The following is a 21072-nucleotide window of genomic DNA, read 5'->3' on the forward strand; positions in this document are numbered from 1 at the left end:
ATTATGTATGACATGGGTTCTCAAAGTGGGTTCCGCGGAACCTACGGGTTCCGCAGGCCCCTGCTCGGGGTTCCGCGAGCCACTGATAAATTTTCCCTGGTCCCGCTCCCGACAAGTGTCTAAAACGGCGAACACGAGGTGCGCTTGATCTAAAGAACCTCCATTACCCATGCCCGAGAGTCAAAAAGCACATCACAGTGCGTAACAGCAACGCGCGAACTGCGCAATAAATACGCAAGCAGCTTGTAGCCACCCAACCTCTGAGAACGGGCAGCGCGCCTAATCTTTCGCACTTGAATCTCGGAGGCCGTAACTTACCACCATGCGCCTTTCTCCTATTTGTAGATAGGGTAGGTGCCGATAGCGTGCGCACTGACCTATACGTTGATCGGGAAAAAAAAAACAAAAAAACCGCGGAGCACCGCAAATGCGCGCCGCAGAAGAGCAAGAACGGCGTAGCGTCCAACCGAAACTGAAGCGGCGCAGTCCGCATCGCCGTGGTCCTCAGCGGCAATCGTACGCGGCACGTGACTGACAGCAACGCCGAAGCGCTTCGTGCCTAATTGTGCCTTTAAAGCCTTTATTCTTGCGTTTATCGCCGCGCGTAACACCGCGTTGACGGCTAGCCACGTGCCTCCGTAAGTGCGTATTCGCTATCTCTGATCGCGTCGATAACCACTGCAGTTTCGTCCGCAGCGGTTGCGGCAAATAGTAGTTTCGTTTTCACTCGATGCGCGCGTCGGCTGCGTGCCTTCACCACTGCGTAGTCGCCTCCCATGGTAGCGTCGATAGCGACCGCGGTTTCGTCCGCACTTCTTGCAGCGAAAGGTAGTTTCGTTTTGACTTGGTGCGTGCGTCAGCCGCCTGCCTTCTGAACCGCAAGATCGCCGTCCATGATCGCGTCGATAGCGGCCGCGGTTTCGTCGACAGCGGTTGCGGCAAGCAGTAGTTTCGCTTTTACTCAGTGCAAAGCTGTCAAAGATAAAAAGCACCGGCTACATCGCGATGGACGGACAATTTGTTGGCGAGCAGCTGAGTGGCGAAAAAATAATCGGGATGTGCGCCCGTTGGTGCAAAGCGCGTCTCAGATGAAAACGCGCGCCGCGAAGGATGTCGCGAGGCCTTCGCCGCTGCTAGCGCTAATCAGTCATGAGATGAAGAGAATTTCAGCTTCCGCACTGGTCTTGTGCTAAATAGAAACAAGATTTGACGATTCATTGAGTAAATAAAAGCGTGTTGATGTAGTGCAGCATTTGTTTGTTTTCTTGATACCCTCGATAATTCGGTTAAATCGGGTTGGGGGGGGGGGGGGGGGTTCCTTGGCACTTTATGGAGCTTAGCAGGGTTCCCTGGGATGAACGTACCTGAGAACCCCTGATGTATGATAAATGCCCACCTATTGTAGCTGCAAGGCTAACCACGAGCGCTGTATCATGCCCAAGGCCACTCTCTTTGAAGGTCTACCGTTGCTGCTGTAAAAAGGTCCCTCTATTCATAGAGCCATATGTAATGCGTGCCATTGCTATTACTGCCTTCCACCCTACCTCCGGTTAAAAATGTTCATGCCAAGTACACAATAACATTGAATTAGGATAGCGATTTGGATGAGTTGGCGAAAGTTCATTACATGAAAGCAGCGCAAAGTACCTAAGTACGAGGAGATAAGTGTGTGGTTAGTGGAAAGGGGTACAAACAAAGGCGCTGACTACCAGCCGAGTTTTATTGATTAAGGAATGTATATATAAAGGAACATAGTAGAAGGTGAAAGGGTTATCAGGCACAGTATTGCAGACACATGACAACATAGTAAACTTTTTTAACTGCACTAACCCACACGGACAAAGACGAGGCAGACAAGAGGTGCGCAGACTCGCAACTGAGTGTTTAATGGGTGAAAATGACATATACAGAGGAACATGGATAAGTTGACGTCACAAAGTAACATCTAAAAACCCTATCTCGCAATCAGCTAGTGACACTGAAGGTTCGGAGGGGGAAGGAAGGGAGGCGACGTTTAGCTGCGGCACCAAGTGCCTATTTATATCAGAGGCTCCGGCAACAGTCACAAACGCCGCACGCATTTTGAGCGAACGCGGGCAAAACGCCGACGGCGTCGACAACAGTTCTGCGTGTTGCCGGTGCTGCTGCATGTCCAAGTTTATACAGCTGATAAAGCTAATATCATTACTCCGTATAGCTCTCTACAAATTTGCTATCGCAATTGATGCTTCGCCTTTCAGGTGAAACTGCGGCAACTTTTTTTCTAAACACCGAGTTTTGACTTGCACAACTGTCACCATATTTTTTTGCTATGAAAAGCCTCAGAGATTTCACATGTGATTATAATGCCAACCTGACTGCATATACAGGAACCATCTATGTTTCTATACATAGGTTCCTTGACCAATGAATTTCGGTTGGTAGTCAGCGCCTGTGTTTGTACCTCTTTCCACTAACCACACACCAATCCTCGTGCACTTTGGTGCTTCGCACTGCGTTCCCGCCATGAACACAATGACAGCAAAAAAACGGTGTTGGCTGAAAAGGAGGTGCGCCTGTGGCCTCACCTGAACACAACCCGAGTGTGGGAAGTGTTGCGATCATCCGCGCTGAAATCTGATGACCGTCGTCGAAACTGGACGCTGTAGTGGGTGATGTGGCCGTTGCGATGCAGGGGGCTAGGGGGCTCCCAGGTGAACACTACAGTGGTGGGGCTTTGCAGTCGGAAGGTCACATTTTGCGGGGGCGACGTGGGCTCTAAAAGAAAGGTAGGCAGCATATTCACTCCAGCTATTGAGTTCCATCACGGGCCAAATGTGCTAGAAATCATGAGGGAAATGTGCTAATAAAATCTGTACATTTCACTGAATAATACAAGTTTGGTGGTTGCCAAAGAAGTTGTTTAAAAAAAAAAAAAAGAAAGCAGGCAAGAGATCTAGGGCACAATTATTGAAAAATAAAAACTTTGCAGATCCTACACACCTGAGAATCTATGTGAAGCGATAGCATTTGCAATTGGGACGCACTTGTGAAATTTCCATTGTTATTAATGTCATTGGCATGCCATCATCGTTCGCAACCTTGGCATGCCTTCGGTGATGTCAACATCATCATGCTGCTGTTGTAATGATGTCACAGTCATTATCTCTCCATCGTCATTGTTCATGCTTCCTTGCTCATGGAGTCATGCTTCATGACTCCTCGATGGGGTTTAAGATGTCAGAAAAGCACCAGTCTACAAGATACACTCTAGCCTAGCGGAAGACTCTGGATTAATTTTGAACCCCTAGGTTTCTTTAGCACCCACTGAAAGCTTGGAAGATGGTATCCTTTCAGTAATGTTATTGGCCAATTGTAGTTAAAAGGCTCCTAAATGACTGTGAGCTTGAAGGCGAGGGAGTAGTTTCACTCATGCATTCACAATGCTCACCCACAAGCACCGTATACTTCGCCGTGTAATTCATTAGAAGACACATGGATACTATGTCAGTACCAAATGTCCCATCGGCGCGGTGCTACTTTCTTGTTTGAAAACACCATCAACTTCCAATTATCAGGACTCTGTACTTTTTGGCTACACAATATGAAGTAAGTCGATTGCGCACAACAGGCAAGCGAAACGACAAGGAAGAGCAGGCATGCAAATGCATGGCAAAAGTGTGCTAGCAGGTAAGTCGGAACCTATGTTTCTCATGTATGGACCAGTCGACAGCTTTTACCCAGTGACGTCAAGTAGATAACCCTGGTGGCATCAGCATGCAAGAAGAAAATAATGGAAAAGCCGGGAGAGGCGCATGCTATTGTTTATTTAATTATCAAAGGTGGTTTAGGGGCCCTTTAAGATATCATTTTTTAAGACCATCCATGCATCTTAAAGAAGAAAAAAAGAGAGAGAGAGAAACGTAAGACATAACATGTTTGGGCAAAGTTGTCTGCATACCTCCTTCTGGTGTGCTGACAAATGTGATGGCTTCCTGCCCCCATCCGAGCAAGTTCCTGCCCGAAAGGCGAAACTCGTACCTTGCCCCTCGTGCTGGAATGACAAAAAGATACATAACATTCCTTTAAAGGAGTACTGATAATATTGTTGAAGTTGTAGAAACTCTACCACAAGCTTCTTATGCATAGTGAATGACATTTAGCCAGTAACAACATTAGGGAACACTTACACTTTAATTTGATAATAAATTTGGTTTTGAAATGCTGGGCCTCACACCACTGACATTATCATGCCATCACGACGAAGAGCAAAATTTGCTGATGTCGTGCACAGATAAAGCAAGGTGTTGCAACACTTTTAATTTAAAAAAAATTGACAAGAGAGCTGCGAACATTTCTTCTGGCTGCATTCTCTGAAAGAATGTCGCTACCTTTGCTAACACCACAATAACAAAGTGTTCTTTGCAAGCTCCTCGTACCAAGGTTCTCCACGGTGATGTGCTGGTCCATAGGCTCGATCTCACGTTCTTCCAGAGCGCCCCCGTCCATGCGACCATAGCGCAGCCTATACTGAAGCAGCTCTCCGTAGGTGTGGTTCGGCCGAGACCAGTGGAGCTCAACACGAAGGCGTTGGTCCTCCGTGTGGATTCGGGCTGTAAGCTCCGGGCGAGTAGGGACTGCAGTTGGAATCAGAGATTGGAAGTCGTTAGGAGCTCATGCCACTTGCATACCTGACAACCTCTGAATTTAAAAAAGAGCAAAAATTCCATTGACACGAACTGAGAGGGAGAGGGAGCAGACACTGCACACATGTTCCTCTCTCCCCCCCCCCCCCCCACCCCTAGAGCTTGCTTTGGGTATTTGCCTTCTTCCTCCCCCCCCCCCCCCCCCCACCCCTAGAGCTTGCTTTGGGTATTTGCCTTTTCAGAGATACACACTTTATTAAAGACCAACTTTTGCAGTAACTTTGGCATTGCTGATTTTGCTTGAGGAATCTGCCTACATGAACTTGCTCGAAGCAAGTACTATGTCTAGTATCCTTTATCCATCAGAAGGCTTTTAACGGAAGTTTCGAAGACTGACAAGCGAAATTTTTTCGTGAACAGGATTTCGCAAAGAGAACATATGCACTTCATCACGCCTCATGAATAATTAAGAAGGCACTTTGGAGAGATTCTGCCATTTCCCTATTCACAGAAGGGAGCCACTACAGCTATCGCTACAATTAGTGTGTTAGTGTAGTTGTAGCATATCACTGCACAAAAAACATCACAGCGTGTCAGTGATCTAGCTTACGTGAGTTATCCACGTGTACTAACAGACAAACTGCTTAAGCAATGACCAACTGCCAATGTTCGAGGTAACGGAAATGGATCAAATACCACTACTGTCACATATGCTGAGTAAAAGTGGCATTTACAACATGCATTGCCTAAGGAAGGCTCTCTGGAAAAATAATGAGTGGGATGCCAATGCATTTTGCAGCAAGTTTACAGAAACTTGGATACTGACTACATGGACATTACTTGAGCACTAACATGCTTCAACTATGGAACTGTACGACTGATAAAGAAATTATTAATAAATTAGTGAATTGTTTTTACTTGAACAGTTCATCAGTGATTATCGCACAATTTCTGATATCTACAGGTGTGTGGAGAAATGCACTAGAAGGTTTTGCATATTGTCCATTGTGGCATAGCACTGAATGGTGGCACTGGCTCACTCTCACCTCCACCATGAGTACGGGCCATTTTGGGACGGCTGCGTGAGCCGTCACCCTTCCGTGTGACGGCAGCCACTTGGACAGAGTACTCGGTGTCAGGCTGCAGGCCAGTCACGTTGTACTCCTCGGCAGTCTCGTCAGCGACATCGTACCGCAGGGGCTCATTGATGAGGTCCCCGTGACGGTTCATCTCCTGTGTGGGAACGGCGAAGGTTTGCATGGGGAACAGGTAACTCAAAAGAAGACTTGGAGCCCTGCTCAACGTGTCACAGAATTTTGGCTGTGCAAAATTTTGTGCAGAGAATTACAGGAAGCATAATTCGACATTGCTGTGTTTACAAGCATTGCATGAGTCTAGACTGGTGTCACAATTTTTACACTGAGGTCATTGGCTCACTGACGCTCATACTGCGCACTAATTGCATTTGCTAAATTGTAAAAGTTGAAGCCATTTATGTTCTTAAAACTTGAAAAGAAAGTTGAAAAGAAACTAACGTTCATGAAATACAAGTACTAAATGATTTGAGAATAAAGTTTTAGCATAACTCTAGTGTTACAGCTCTTGTCTCCACCACTAGCCGGTTTCATCTTAGCAACGTTGACAGACTGCCCCGCCAGGCATTGGTGCGGCTTAGCTATGTCACATGCAAAGCTGGCAGGTGGCCAGGATGTTAACTGGAGAGTGGTGGCGGAATGCTAAAACTCTCAAGTTTTTTTGAATGCTTAATCACAGCTAATGTATGGTTCATAACTACAGCCAGCCAGGAAATGTGCTAAACTATCACTTTTTGCTCATTGCTGCCCAATTGAACACACTTCCAGGATTATTCAGGAAAGAAGGCTAAGAACTGCCAAGCTACGAACAGATAATCAGGCCGATAGTTATAGACACTGGCTCAAAAGTGACAAGTTCGTTAAAGCCACTAAAGCAATTTCTACACAAGGAGGTCGACATTTGAAACCAGCAGTGTCCAAACATACGTGTTCGATTTGATTGCAAAACTTCGCTATATGAATCTCTCATTAGAAAGGCATAGTGGCAAGAACCCGCACTGAAACAAACCACAGAAACAAACACTAAGCTTTGCTTTTTTCTCATGCTTCTATGCAGGTGATCAAATTAAAAAAAAAGACACATATATACATATATATATATATATATATATATATGTTCCATAATGTCCTTTAATTACTTGTTTTTCAGCTGCACATGTATGTGCACGTTGTATGAAGTGTCTTCTCAAGCTCGCTACATTGATGATTGATTGAAGTGCATCGCTACTAAATTCTCACACGAAAATACTCTGAATGAAATCTTTGTGGAATTCTCCTGAAAAACATCCGAAACTGTGCTATGTGAAAAACTTGAGATTCATTCAATGCAAATGTCTGGCAGACTATCATCAAGTGATAGAATCCTCCAAATTCTATCGCATTAAATCTCTCACAAATGATAGTATTTCATCATGCCATTTTTGTCTGTTCCATTGATATCCTACTGCTATGGTAAAGCTCGCTATGAAAGTTGCCAAAATTTCCAATACCATCAAATAAATTCATCAGAAATCAATCGAATCATGCTTCACCAAAAATCCCATATCCACTAAGTGCCAAAATGTGTCAAAAGATTATCAAAGTATCAAATTCTTCATAAATGAATTGCCTCCATGGCTCCCACCTGCACATGAATCTGGTAGCCGCGGATAAGCCCATTTCGATCCCGGTTGGACGGTGGCTTCCATGAGACGGCCAGTGCCGTGCTGTTCAGCGCCGTCACTTTCACCGTCCGTGGCTCTCCAGGAACTGCACAGACATCCGAGTGCGCAGGACGGCAAAGCAAAAATATTAAAGGAATGCCTACAGGCAGATTACTTTTTTTCCCCCCAGGCATGCGTAATCAACCGCATGTTGTGAGCGAAATGTTACCTGCTCATGTGCGCAAATTTTTGAAGCCTCCAAAAACAGCTTGGGTGGGTTAGGGACTAAACCGTGCAAGTTAGACGAAAACACGAGAGAAGAGGTAGACTGGATGGTTTACCGCTCATCTTGTGTTTTCATTTGATTTGCAATGGTTGGCCTTCCGGAAGCCACCATGGTCACTGGTTTGGTCATTGTCGTAAAAGCTAGGTGCCACTTTTGCAGAGCGATTAATGCTATTCATTCTGTCTGCTTGGGTTGACATTCAGCACTTACTGTCACAGTGCCCTTTTTGAGCTGCAAGGTATTGCTGCAGTTGCTATGATCTGTTTAACTGCCAAAAGGTTCACTATTCCAGCTACTTTATCCTACCCATGCATTAATTTTATGAATCATTTATGCATATATTTGTCGCATACTGAATAAATATTTGCTTATTGCATACTGCAGGGACTGCATAGGGTCTCACACGTGCAGTAGACGTGCAAAATCACACGTGTAGTACATCTAGAGCAAATAAATTAAACGACTTTCCTTTGCAATCTTTCAAACTTTATTTCACTGGTCTACTGACACCCTCTATTTGCAAGGGATTTCAGTTATTGCTGGTCCCTGTTTTGTGTCACAGTATCAACAAAGTCCTCTAACAACTTTCTTACATGTCATGTGATATCTGCTGCATTTCAACTTATTGGTATTAAATAAATGCTTTGCTGAAGGGAAGTCCAAATTATGCAAGTCTGCCAGCTCACACTTCCCTTGGTGTCATCATCATCATCATCATCAGCCTATATTTATGTCCACTGCAGGACGAAGGCCTCTCCCTGCGATCTCCAATTACCCCTGTCTTCTCCAATTACCTCCCTCATGACTCCGACAATTAACCCTTGGTGTCATAGTAACAAAAAAATTACCTTACAGCTTTGTTGCATGCTGTACTATAGCTGCTACATTCCCACGTATTGGCATGTTGGAAATGCTTTGTTGAAGGCACGTGCAAATTGTGTATTTTTCAGCTCACACTTCCCTTAGCATTGGTCACAACTGCCTGACAGAGTGAATTGATAGAATGTTCTGGCACCCTTGCAAGTATGCATGGGACCTTCATACTGGGGAGTGCTAACATTTAAGCCAGCGGATGCCATTTGTTAACTGCCAGCTCAATTTATGAGCTTTTGATTTCGCATTGTCAAAGAGATAACTCGATCACACAATGTTTAAAGGCAGAAAGTTATCTTGCAGGTATTGGATACGATGAGGCAGGCTAGCCAAGGCAAATTTTTTGTACAAACCCCTAATAGAAAATTTCCATTGAATGTCCTGTTCCTCGGATAAATGTGTGTCTCGTAAGGGTTAGGGCCTCAAAATGCCATAACAAGGACACACCATGTCAACTCACACAATATAGGTATCATTTCTGTGCACGGAACAGATACCACACTAGATAGATGCTCCATAGCATTAGGTAACTGACTGGCGTTAAATGATCAATTTTGTAACTGTGGTAACAAGATGGCCGATGATGACTATGGCAACTGACATACTTTATTGAGAAATTAAAGAAAGAAAAAAACATTTGTTTTACAGACCTGTTTTGCACACCTTAGGCTCAGCTACTGCTTATCTAAGGTCACAACTATACACAGCTACAACATTATACACAGCTAGACATCAATATTGTGAACTTTTCTTTATTTGACAACACTTCCAGCAACTCTTATGCGAGAAAGTTGTGTTCCTTCATGAATCATTGGCCTGTTCTTACTATCAACAAATCTATTATAGCTGGTATTTCCATGGTGTTATACCTGTTAAATGACTAAATAAGTAGATAAAAGTTTCTTCTTGTTTGTGTGCCAATTTTAGCAGACTGAAGCTGCACAGCTTGAATGATGCAGTTTGAATTGAGACAAGACTCTACCATTCGCGGAAGCAGTTTCTTTCTTAAGTTGAAAATGCAAAACTCGATCTAACAGCCTTACACTCACCAATTCAGCAGAACAAAATCTACTCTGAAAGCATATCTTAAGTGATGTTCAAGTGTTAGGATGCCTAAGCACTTGATGTAACTCTCCTAGATGTATTTCAAACCTACCATTTTGGCTTTTCAATTTAGCTTTAAGCCGTATATGAGCATATATGAGGGATGAAGGTGTGAGAAGATAATAGAATGCCTAAGATTGTGGATTCATCATCATCATCAGCCTATACTTGTGTCCACTGCAGGACGAAGGCCTCTCACTGTGATCTCCAATTACCCCTGTCTTGCGTTAGCTGATTCCAACTTGTGCCTGCGAATTTCCTAACTTCATCACCCCACTTAGTTTTCTGCCGTCCTCGACTGCACTTCCCTTCTCTTGGTATCCATTCTGTAACTCTAATGGTCCACCGGTTATCCATCCTACGCATTACATGGCCTGCCCAGCTCCATTTTTTCCGTTTAATGTCAACTAGAATATCGGTTATCCCCGTTTGTTCTCTGATCCACACCGCTCTCTTCCTGTCTCTTAACATTAGGCCTAACATTTTTGTTCCATCGCTCTGTGTGCAGTCCTCAACTTGTTCTCCAGCTCCTTTGTTAACCTCCAAGTTTCTGCCCCATATGTTAGTACCGGTAGAATGCAATGATTGTACAATTTTCTTTTCAACGACAGTGGTAAGCTCCCAGTCAGGATTTGGCAATGCCTGCCGTATGCACTACAGTGGCATAAATACATTGCAGAAGATATGAAATGCTTTTTGCAGATTCCGCTGTAACACAATGACTTCTGGCAAATAATAAGACACACCAGACAATGTCTTGCCAATGACACAAGTTGTATGTGATAAAGGAAGGAGAAAAAAAACCCGCCTAACCTTGCACTCGGCCGCACAACGCTTGAAACAGCAAAGCTGGGCGATCGTAGCCCAGCATTTTCCGGAAGTGCGCGCAAATTTTTCATCTTATTACTCATGATGATGATAATTTCTATTCGCATGTCTCGAACTTACGGCCGTCACTGCGCGTTGCATAGCGCAGCTTGCAACACCGACACCGCGTTCCAGGAGACCTGCTCCGTGAATGCGTCTCTCTCTCTCTCGCGCGTGCGTTCGCTCTCATAGCGCACAAAACCTCTTCACCTCGCAGAGCACGAGCGTACGAACGCGTCAGCTGTGGACGAAGACGACGACGCTCGAAGACAATCATATGGTTCGCATAAATGCATGCTCTGCAAGCGTGGCTGCATAGCCTGGTGGTTACGACGCTCGCCTTGGGACCGGGGGTGCATGGGTTTGAATCCTGCCTCGGCAAGAAAGTTTATTTTATTTCTTGGTAGTTTATTGATATGCACCACTAATTACGGCTGGCTTAAACAGCTTCGCTGTTAGAAGGTTTACCATAAGCACCAGACTACTCATGATTTGCACAAATTGACCCTTCTATGAATACACGTTCATGAGCATCCGTGCACATAAAGTGGCCCCTTAATGTTAACACTACTTATGTGCAAGCTGTGATGTGCTAATATGAGCTCTAGTTAGGCTTAATGCCTAACTGCCATTAAATATACCAAGCTGTGCTATAGCACAGAGGCAGTTGCTTAGATGGTCTGACAACTTGAAAATTACTTCTCATATAACCCAAACCTGCATGCACTGATTTCACACGAATATATAACCTCACTAGTGTGTCTCACTCATTTGCTTGGTTATGTATTCGGCACTTTATGCTTGCTTGATATGTTTAAACAGTTTGGAGAACAATTAATAAAGCCTGACCACATAGATGAAAGTGGGTACTTTTTGCTAACCATATTGGTTGACCTTATTTACTATAAAAGTGATTGATTGAATGATTGAATCAATTTTACTGACAAACTGATTAAAGTTGCTTGCTTGATTGATTAAAGAAATTATTGATTGACTAATTGGTTAGCCCTGCTGCTCACAAATTAAGAGCAGAGGCATCACAATCAAGTCACTGGTTCAAGATTTCGCCCATTAACAATAATAGTTGCCTATTTGACTGGTTCTGCTTGGCTTAGTGCCGCTGAATTGCAGCCGGTTGTGTACTCCACAATGGTTTCCCACCCTTTCCAGATGAACCAGGCAGGTAGGTATTTACCCTCACCAAATCACTTAGTGGGCAAAAGTTGGCTGCCAAATTGCCAAATGCCCCCTTATACAAGACCTGGATGCAAAGAAACTACAGGTTTCTAGAAAACTTTTCTTTCAAAGTTTTCAAGCCGCAACTACGTAACTCCCTGTACACAGAATATGCTGACAATCACTTTAACAATGAGAGAAATGCTGACATTCCACGAAACACCTAATATGTTCACAGAGGCAAATGATAATTGAACACGGACAGTGAACAAAGTGAGTAACAAAATGTGAGATGAAGTGCAAGGGGAGAGCAAGAGCTTTTTTTTTTTTCTTTTTCTTTCTAGTAAATGAGATGAGGGTGGGAGAGAAATTCAGAGGCGAGAGTCTGGAAAAAAAAAAGAAGTCAGCATAGAAGATGGCACTATAAATATATACAGGTAAGAGCATAGAGCAGCAAGATATAGGAGAGCAGAATGCAACATAGGGAGTGTCCATTGAAGAAAGGTCAAGACAGAGATACCTATACAAAGTCCAGCGTACAGTGGCCAGGAAATACAGAGCATATTATCTCATTGATGCAACCAGAAAGAGAGGTCAGCTGCACAGCATACAGTAAGGAGCAATTAGAGGCTATGTACAAGTACAGCTATGGTTACATGCCCGCCGTGTACATATGCACGAGACAGACAAAGAGTGTAAAAGAACAATAAGACAGAGAAATAGAAAAAGACAACCACTTTCCCGAAAGAAGACGTGCAGCAACTCTGCCGGCGTGCGACGTGACAGACCTATGCATGAGTCTGACGCTGCAAATACAGCGTGGCAATTGTTTCAGAGTTCAGTGTTAGGGTTGTAGAAGTACTCGTGCAGTTTGGTTCTCAGTTCAAACATTTGCACTTTACTCGTAGAAGCTGGCAATTGTTGCACCAGTAATTACAAATGCCGAACATATTCACTGCAATCTGCATTGGGTGAACAAGGGAAGCCTCAGACTGGAGACAACATTTCAACAAGCAGACTCGTTATTGTTAGAGCAACAACTGCCCCGACAACAACTGCCCAACTGCAGTATTGTTACGACAACCATAAGCCCCCTTGTCAAAACGCTGGCTTCTGTCTGAGGTTTCCCTTGTCAGATCACTGTGGACATTTAAGTATCCTTCTTCCTGTGAAGCCTTTTTATTGTTTGAAATATATTTGCTATGTCAATTCAAAGTGATTTTCAAGATTTTATGCATTCATTAAGCAGTGCTGACAATGTCGCTCCCTACGACATGGTGGCAGCGTTGGCTGAAGTGTATCGCAAGAAGCCATTACACTGGATTAAACATCAAACCGCATTATGAGACCTGTATATTAAAGCAACCTTTAGCCATATAAGGTCTCCAACTGCTTGTTTAGGCCACCTCTCACCAACTATTCTGGCCTGCATTACCATGCTACTGCTTGTTATGATGAACCACTAACATAAATATTCTGCTAACTATGACAGTACTTCTTTCTAGGTCATGAAACCTCACCTAGGAGTGGCAACTGCATTGGCCTTGAACAAGATGCACCTTCTCTGTAATATCCAATCTTTGCAACCCTTTCCAGTGCCGAAAAAAGAGTGGTATAGCTAATTTCTAAATAAGGTCTGCCATGGCACACCGAAAGAGTTGTAATGAAGCAAAGACTTACTAGTATCCACGTATAGTACATCCACCAAACAGAAGTCAGCATACAAAAGCAGTGCTTGCGTCTTCCTTGTACGTAAGGTGTGAACTTAAGCCTAGTGTGTGTGTGTTGTCTGGTATGACGGCAGCTTTGAGCAGTTAAGTGAAGACATGTGATAAGAATGTCTCAATCGCCAGTCAGGCTGCACCATAAGAAATCAACAAAGTAAAAAGACAGCGAAAATGCTTAAAAAACAATTTTTTTTGTTGAGGGTTTTCTCCACATTAACAATGTACAAGAGAGCTTTAGCCTGAACGTATGGAAGTAGGATGAAACAAAACACAATGACATAGCAAGTAAGCGCTGCAGAAATCCTCAATGTAGGGGAAGCTTTACAAAAGGGGGAAAAAAAAAAAAAAACAGTATGGGTTTCCTTCGTAGCATCAAGCTACCTTTACAATAGTACTCTTAATTGGGTCAAAAAGACAATGATAATGATTTGAAGCTAGCGCAGGCTGTTACCTTGTGGCGACGTGCTGCATATCCGTTTGCAAGTACAGCTGTAAATAGCCTCTCATCTGTGTAATTTCACGTAACACCGTGGTGAAGGTGTGCGTTCCCTGTCCTTGTCATGGAGCTTCGCAGCGGACGCTACCTCAAGCTTTATGACGACTCTAGGTGAAGAAACCTCATCTTTCACACTATGTGCCTTTATGTGCTTAGTTCGTCAAAGAATCTTGACAAAGGCCCCATGATACACTCGATGAGGCAGCATAACCCCCCCCCCCCCCCCCCCCAAAAAAAAAAGGCAGTATTGGCCAGGAATGAACTGTCTTCATATAAGACCTTTTAGCAAGGATACGTTAAGGCTAAAACTCTCTCATACAAAAAGCAAGCTAAAGAGGAGATAAACGGTGTGATGCTGAAAACGTTTGAACACCTTATTGTGGTATTGGAAAAAGCACCTAGCTATGAATGGAATGTGTTTAGAGAGAATGAGATGGCAAAAAGAAAAAAAGTGAAGTGAGTGCAGACGTCACTCACTCAAAATGACAAACACTTGCCATGTTCAAAATTGTTTTCTCCCATTTGCAACCCACACACATGATAAGGCAGCCAGAGCAGCAAGTACAAGAAGCACCAAAAAGCAAGAACAAGCTGCTTGAAAGTGAAAAGAAAAAAAAAAGCAGATAGCAAGAGAGTTGGGCACAGTAGACAAAGCCACAGACAGAGCCATGAAGTAGAAGACAAAGACAAAAAAAAAAAAGACTTGCAAGTGGCAGTACGTCTGTGGTGCGTCAGCTTCAAAATACCCTCTATGCCTGAACCCCCATGTCAGACAAGAGACAGGCTGAAAGAGGTGGTAGAAAAAGAAAAACAAAAACTCCCAGAAAAAAGAAGAGTCAGTTGAAGAAGCACTGTTGATGAAGAAGAAGAGCAAGAAGCTGTCAGTGAGGAAGAAGTAGTAGAAGAAGGCTTGGCCAAAAAACACGGCCGTGTCGTCGTCGTGAGCCCCTTCTGTGGGGAAGGAGTGGGTCGGTGAAAAAGGAGGAAAAAAAAGGACGGGTTTCCAGTGTGTTTGCTAGCTGTGCATGGTGTGAGTGGTGTAAGAGGATGGTGGCTACTACTACTGCTACTGGAAATTGCAGACATGCTTCGGGGAGGAAGACAGAAACGACATTAACATGCAACCGCAGTGCAGACAACGGAGGCGTGCAGCAATGCGAAAGGCCAGGGGGGACACAGCTAGCAAGCAGGTCAAAGTGTTTCGCACGAAGTGCAGGATTGTTTTATCATTCAACAACGTTGAGAATGTGATTTTCCTTCTTTTATTTGTGAAGCTTGACATACAATAAAATAGACTCAGTGTAAGATCAATGCAAAGGGATAATCTTGAAGAGCCAAGGCCAAGGCAGAGCCAAGCTCAATGGAAGTGGCACTGAAGCTATAGGAAATCCCATTAAGGCCCCTCTCCTGTATGGCTTATTAGAAAAATTTGTCTTCACAGGGCATGTCTTAAGTATAGCCTATTGTATTATACTCTCACACCATGCATAATTCAAGAACTCTGGTGGTTCTACACCAGTGCCAAACGCTTTGACCAAGGTATATTGTGGCCACAGACAAGACAAGATTTAGCCAAAGACAGGTGCAAGGAAGAAAGGATGGGGGGGGGGGGGGGGGAGAGAGAGAGAGAGAATGCACAGTGGCGCAACTAGGCGTGAAATCAGTGGGGTCATATTAGATTCCAGCACTGTCAGGGTGACAAAAGTGAAAGAAATTTGCAGTCTTCTGTGTCATGTTTTGGTTGCACTTTTGGTTCAAGGTAGGATTGACATGACGTTTTGAAAAGATACCCACATGTCATGGTAAATCAATAATTACAGTTACCCATGATAGAAATGTTTCTCGAGAAAGTTGCTACGGCAGCACCCTTTCTGCATCCTCGCTGATGAGTCCCTTGTTGTCTAGCGCCGGTCAGGCTGGTGAAGAGAATGGTTCAGCTTTTTCATAGAAACATACCCTCCAGTGTATTTTGACCTACCCTGGATCTATCCTGGATAGATATGTCATCTGTCCTGTCATCTATCAAGGACAAGGCCAGCGAAGTTATCTATAAAAACTGGTTAAATGAAAGTTACGTAACATCCTAGTACATTATGGATGTAAAATATTTACACCGGGCAGAAACATGAAAAGATGGTTCTAGATGGATAACATATGTATTGAATGTCTAGATGTTTTCGGGCTTTAGTCCTTGTATAAAACATTCGTGATCAGCATATAGGAAGTCTTGCACAGATTATGATATGAACAGTGTGTTTTCAGCTGAGTATTAAAATTCATGCAACACCAGCATAAAAGACGTTCAGTGATGAGAGTTGCGAAATTTACAATGTGCACTGTGCTATATTACAAATGAACTATGATGTAAGTGTTCAGGTATTAAGAACATTGTGCCAATGTGTGTTTATATGAACCACAACTTCAATAGCACTGCAACCCTCAGTGGTATCAATGTGTATTTGATACTAGTAAAGCACCATGCTGGGATAACAACTAGCACTATATGTGTGTGCATAATAGCTGAAGCCTATTCTAGCAACACATGTACATAACCTCAAAGGTAACCCAGAGCCTAGTTAATGCTGTAATGCCTGCCCATTTACATTCTGGGTACGGGTGCAAGCGAATCCTGGTTTGGCCTGCTTGAATTCTAACAGATACAAAAACATAGCTGAGTGCCGATACAGATGCAAACCTTATGATAAAAAAAGATAAGACCCCGAACAGTCACATAAAGAACTGGTTCAAAATTAATGGAAAAAAAAAAAAAAAAGCGATGACAACTACAGGTTTTTTACGAAATTACTGTTGAGAACATTTGATAACGTTCCAAGGTAAGGGTGACATTCTCCAAGTTTATTCCCCACGTCCGAATTCTGTCGTCTCTAACCCCATTGTTCAGGACTCGATAGATAAGGGTCTCTGATTTCACACCTAGCAGACCACTGCATACTCTAAAAAATAGAAGTAAACACTAAAAGAAAGCAGAAGGTGGTTCAGAAAAACATGGCCAGAAGAGAAAAAAAAAGAAAAAGAGGTGAGAGAGAGACAGGGGATGTAAAAAAAAACAGAGGACGAAAATCTCTCGGATCAGAAGTGAGTGGAAGTAAATGCCCCGTAAATGAAAAGGTTTGGGATGGTAAAAAAACTGTGAGGAAAGTAAGATGAAAACAAAACAAAGAACACATGAGCACCTAAGAGAAAAAGAAAACTGTTTAGAAACAGCAAGGAAAGTAGACAACATAAGAGGAAGACGTCTGAAAGGAGAACGAAAAGAAAATGAAGTTCTGCAAATGACAAGAAAGGGTGCAAAACTTTCCGGAAAGTAGTGCAAGCTAGAGGGGACCACTGCAAAAAAAAAAAAAAAAAAAATGCTTTGAGAAAAACAGGAAACAAGTGGTGAACAAAGAGGATCATCCAGAACAAATTGTATGCTTTTGTATAACAAGGTGAGTGAAATGATTTCATGAGAGAGAGACAAGGCAAACTGAAAAGGAATGAAAGTGCAGCCACCGTCAGACTTAACCCAGACACAGGATGTGGGCATCTAGCAAAGCAATGTTATGTTTTGCAGCTTGAAACCAAAACACCATCGTTCACAATGAGCGAATGAAAAAGCAGCATGATTACCTTTTCGAGCAGAATTTGCATTCAACCACAATGAAGCAGCTAAATGCAACAGACTGGCTTCACTTCTGGCTTGTGCCACCCTTGCAGTCCAAAGTCCAAAACAAAATTGGCTAAGCTTATCTGAAGGTGGAATTCGAGGAGTTTTTTAATAGCTTTTCATGAAATGCATAGGCTTTCAAGGACTTAACAATGACGTTTTGCAAAGGGTTTTCAAGAGTCTGAAAGGCTGCTGTTAACCCTGCAAATGGTCGCAGCAACCCTGTAGGGGGTTGCAATGCTCTTTGGCAATTCATGCGATGAGAAGCAAGAACGATAGCTCGGAATTAACCAAGGAACATTACTGAAACCCACTAACTACTCCTGCTCAATACTGCCTATTTTACAGTGTTGAGGAGTGGTTTGATAGTAGAAGAGCGTATAAGAGTACAGGGCTAAACTGTGTTTGTGAGAAGTCTGACGGAGGCTGCGCCAATGCGGAAAGGCAGGTGAGCAGTGCACTGGTGAGAGAGGGCATAGTGAGAGATAGAGTGATGCAAAGGGCAGAAGGTGTAATAGACTTGGGAAAGGGTTGAGGTTGGGAAGAAATAATCAAAGAGGGATCCAGGTGCCAAGTGACAAGAAAGGAGGAAATGAAACAAGGAATAGTGTGAAGGCACTGTAAATGAAAGAGAAATGGCTTGGCTCGAAAGCATGAGAAGTTATTCAAGCAGGGAAACTCAAAGTTGTCTCCAAAAGAAAGCTTAAACAAAGAAAAAAATTTAGGTCAGAAAGGAAAGTGGGAATGAGAGACAATGGGTTAAAGAGACCAGCATTTCTAGCAAAACTTTTACTTAGCTTCAGTGCAAGGTTTATGTAGCTCAGCAATAATCAGTATGCCAAATGGTTTTCCCTCAGTTTTGGCAAGTACACAAGAATGACAAATTCTGAATGAACTTGGGTAACATTTTTCATTTCCTGGGACTTAAATGAATTCCTTGTCAGGACTAACAGTATACTGAAAAAGCCTTTGAACGGAAGTGGTTCCTAGTTTTTTTTTCAACACTAAGTATTTTTATTTATTTATTTTTTTTAAACACAATTATCTGTTTTCTTCGACAATAATGGCCCTCACAGTTCCGGGTGCGGCAGTTTCGGTGCACCCGGAACTGCGAGGGCTGTGCACGTGCGCCCGAAAAGGAGCGTTGGGGGAAGCCACCAGTTTTGGAGCTTTGGGCCAATTGTAATAAAGTGGCCTGGCACTAAAATACGTATTACAGCAAAGTTATGCCTAACAACAATAAAAGCAAAGAAACTGTAAAGAACCAGATAACCAACTGTGCTTAATTGAACACACTGAGCTCATACTTTATCTGTACTTATCGAGCATAAGTGACAGCTTAGCTAACAATGTTGCGTCTGCACAGTCGACTATGAAGTGCCTTTTAAGTTAGAGCTGACTTTTTACCTGTGAAAGATGCATGAAAGAAGCATGTAAGAAGCAAGCAATGAGAAAGGCTGGTCAGGGTTGGCTTTCTCTGCAAACCAGTCACAAAGCTTCGATGTGGAACTTGGCCTTTTTGCGCACACAGTTTGCAATACCCAGATCAAAAGATGAAGTGAAGTGTTGAGGTTACCCAACAGCATTTAACCAAAAGGAAAAGGAAGAAACTTGGGCCTACACTATAAAAAGTGTGGCACACAAAGTCAGACAAGCAATCAAGTGCTTACTAATAATTGCGCATAGTACCACCATCAGCCTCGCTACGTTGATGAAATGTATCAGACAACGATTGAGAAGTCTAGCAGCTCACCGTGGCTATCACCAAGTTGGCATACGTTTCATCTTTGCACTGGCGCACACCAAACACGCTAAAGGTATTCAGCATGCTGAAGTGCTAGAGTAAAATGTGCCAGCTCATCACTTGACATAGATACTCGTGCGTGCAGCATAAGCTGTACACATAAGGAAATTACTGATGCCTGCAACATTGCTGGAAATACTTATCTGACTTTGGTAGCTCGCTTTGAGTAGCTCAAGGAGTCCCGAGTGTAAATAAAGTGATGAACCCAGTAGAGTCAGAGTTGTCTCTGGGAAACTAGCTTTAAAGAAGCTTTCTGACTGGTAGTGTTGAGAAGCCATGGGGCAAGAACAAAGAGAACAAAAGCAGAAAGGTAAAGAGTGGCGGTTTGCAATTCAAGAAGAAAGAAGGGAAGGTGCAAAAGGCCAGTGAGGAGGAAGGAATGAGGTAAGGGAGGAAGGGAAAGGGGCGTCCCCGTCGGACGACGTACCGTCCTCATCGGTGCGCACGAGAACCTGCGGGGAGGCGGGGCCATCGCCGACAGATGTGCCGGCGAGCACCCAGACTCGGTAGGGGGTCCACTTGTCCAGTCCGGTGATGGTGTGCGACAGCTCGGCGGGCCCCTTGAGCGCCTCGTAGGGCGCCGCCCCCGGGGCCGCGTCGGCGCGGATGTACTTCACCTTGTAGTATGTGATGGCGCCGTTGTGCAGTTCGCGTGGCGGCGGCTCCCAGCTGATGCGCAATGAGCGCGAGTCGAGAGCAACACCGCGTACCTGCTGCGGCGGTGCACCCGGAACTGCGAGGGCCGTGCGCGTGCGCCCCAAAAGGGGCGTTGGGGGAAAAGGGGGAGGTCACGTGATGCAACGGGAAGAAGAAGAAGGAAGTGCGGAGGAAGAACAGGCGGTCGAGAGTGCGTTGTGCGATGAGCCAAGGAGATGGATGACACAGTGGAATGGGGCCACGTACAAGACTGCACCCCCCTCAATGAGTTGTGCATAAAACCATCTTCTTACTTTTGGCTCTGCATCACTTTAGTGTGCAGCCAAAGATGAGGCTGGTAGTGCATGCTTTGGCCTGTCTCTCCACTTAAACGAACAAAAAGAAAGGTGCGAGCCAGTTTCATCATGAACAGAGTGATGTCGGCTGCAACAGGTACATTTCTAGCTTCAAAATCTGTTTGGAGGTGAAGGTGCACTTATTGTGAACTACAGTTTAAGAAAACGTTCAGAGAAGCACAAAAACAGCAACACCTCCGATTTGGATAGACATTTCTAGTGGTACAAAAATGCAACAAATGAACGAATCCCTGCATTCTGTTTTCATGCTGAGAAGTTTGCTATCGTTGTAACTTCTGAACCGTAGTTGCACACCCATCAAACATACATTAATATGGCAGGATGCGCTAGATAGTGTTTCACACTTTCAAAAGAATGGTGCAAAAAAAGCCACGGATGAAGCAAGGCCACGCAACAAGAACAGTGGTGAGCACCTGTTTTGTACAGATTTTGTCAGCACTTCTTTGCACAGTTCCTTAGCTAAGAAAAAGAAGACCATGGCCATGAATCTTCAAAAACCTTCAGCTCGCTGGGCTAGGCCAATGATCAAGAGTTTGCAACCTAACGAGCACTGCCACATAAGCAAACGTGTAGCCAGTTCATGCAAAAAAACATGACAAAGAGGAAAAGGCAGGAAAAGTAACGTGTTTTCTCATTATGTCCTCTAGTTATCTGCTCAGCACAAGTGAGCCAAGATAAGCTGCCCAACAAAGAACAG

General features: G+C 43.9%; 1 protein-coding gene across 4 annotated transcripts in view; it reads right to left on the reverse strand.

Annotated features, from left to right (window-relative positions):
• The window catches only part of LOC119434041 (tyrosine-protein phosphatase Lar-like), a 99520-nt gene that overhangs the window by 45674 nt on the left and 32774 nt on the right, over positions 1-21072 (reverse strand). For 2 of the 4 annotated variants that reach the window (XM_037701344.2, XM_037701343.2), the window contains 6 exons: positions 19790-20095; positions 7344-7468; positions 5672-5858; positions 4419-4616; positions 3941-4033; positions 2568-2757 (listed from right to left, as the gene is read on the reverse strand). In XM_037701344.2, coding sequence (XP_037557272.1) covers positions 2568-2757; positions 3941-4033; positions 4419-4616; positions 5672-5858; positions 7344-7468; positions 19790-20095 — 1099 coding nt within the window. The remainder of the gene's footprint in view (positions 1-2567; positions 2758-3940; positions 4034-4418; positions 4617-5671; positions 5859-7343; positions 7469-19789; positions 20096-21072) is intronic. The other 2 variants (XM_037701346.2, XM_037701347.2) reach the window with 1 other exon arrangement.

Source organism: Dermacentor silvarum, chromosome 11 (assembly GCF_013339745.2).
Source record: "Dermacentor silvarum isolate Dsil-2018 chromosome 11, BIME_Dsil_1.4, whole genome shotgun sequence".
Lineage (NCBI taxonomy): Eukaryota > Metazoa > Arthropoda > Arachnida > Ixodida > Ixodidae > Dermacentor > Dermacentor silvarum.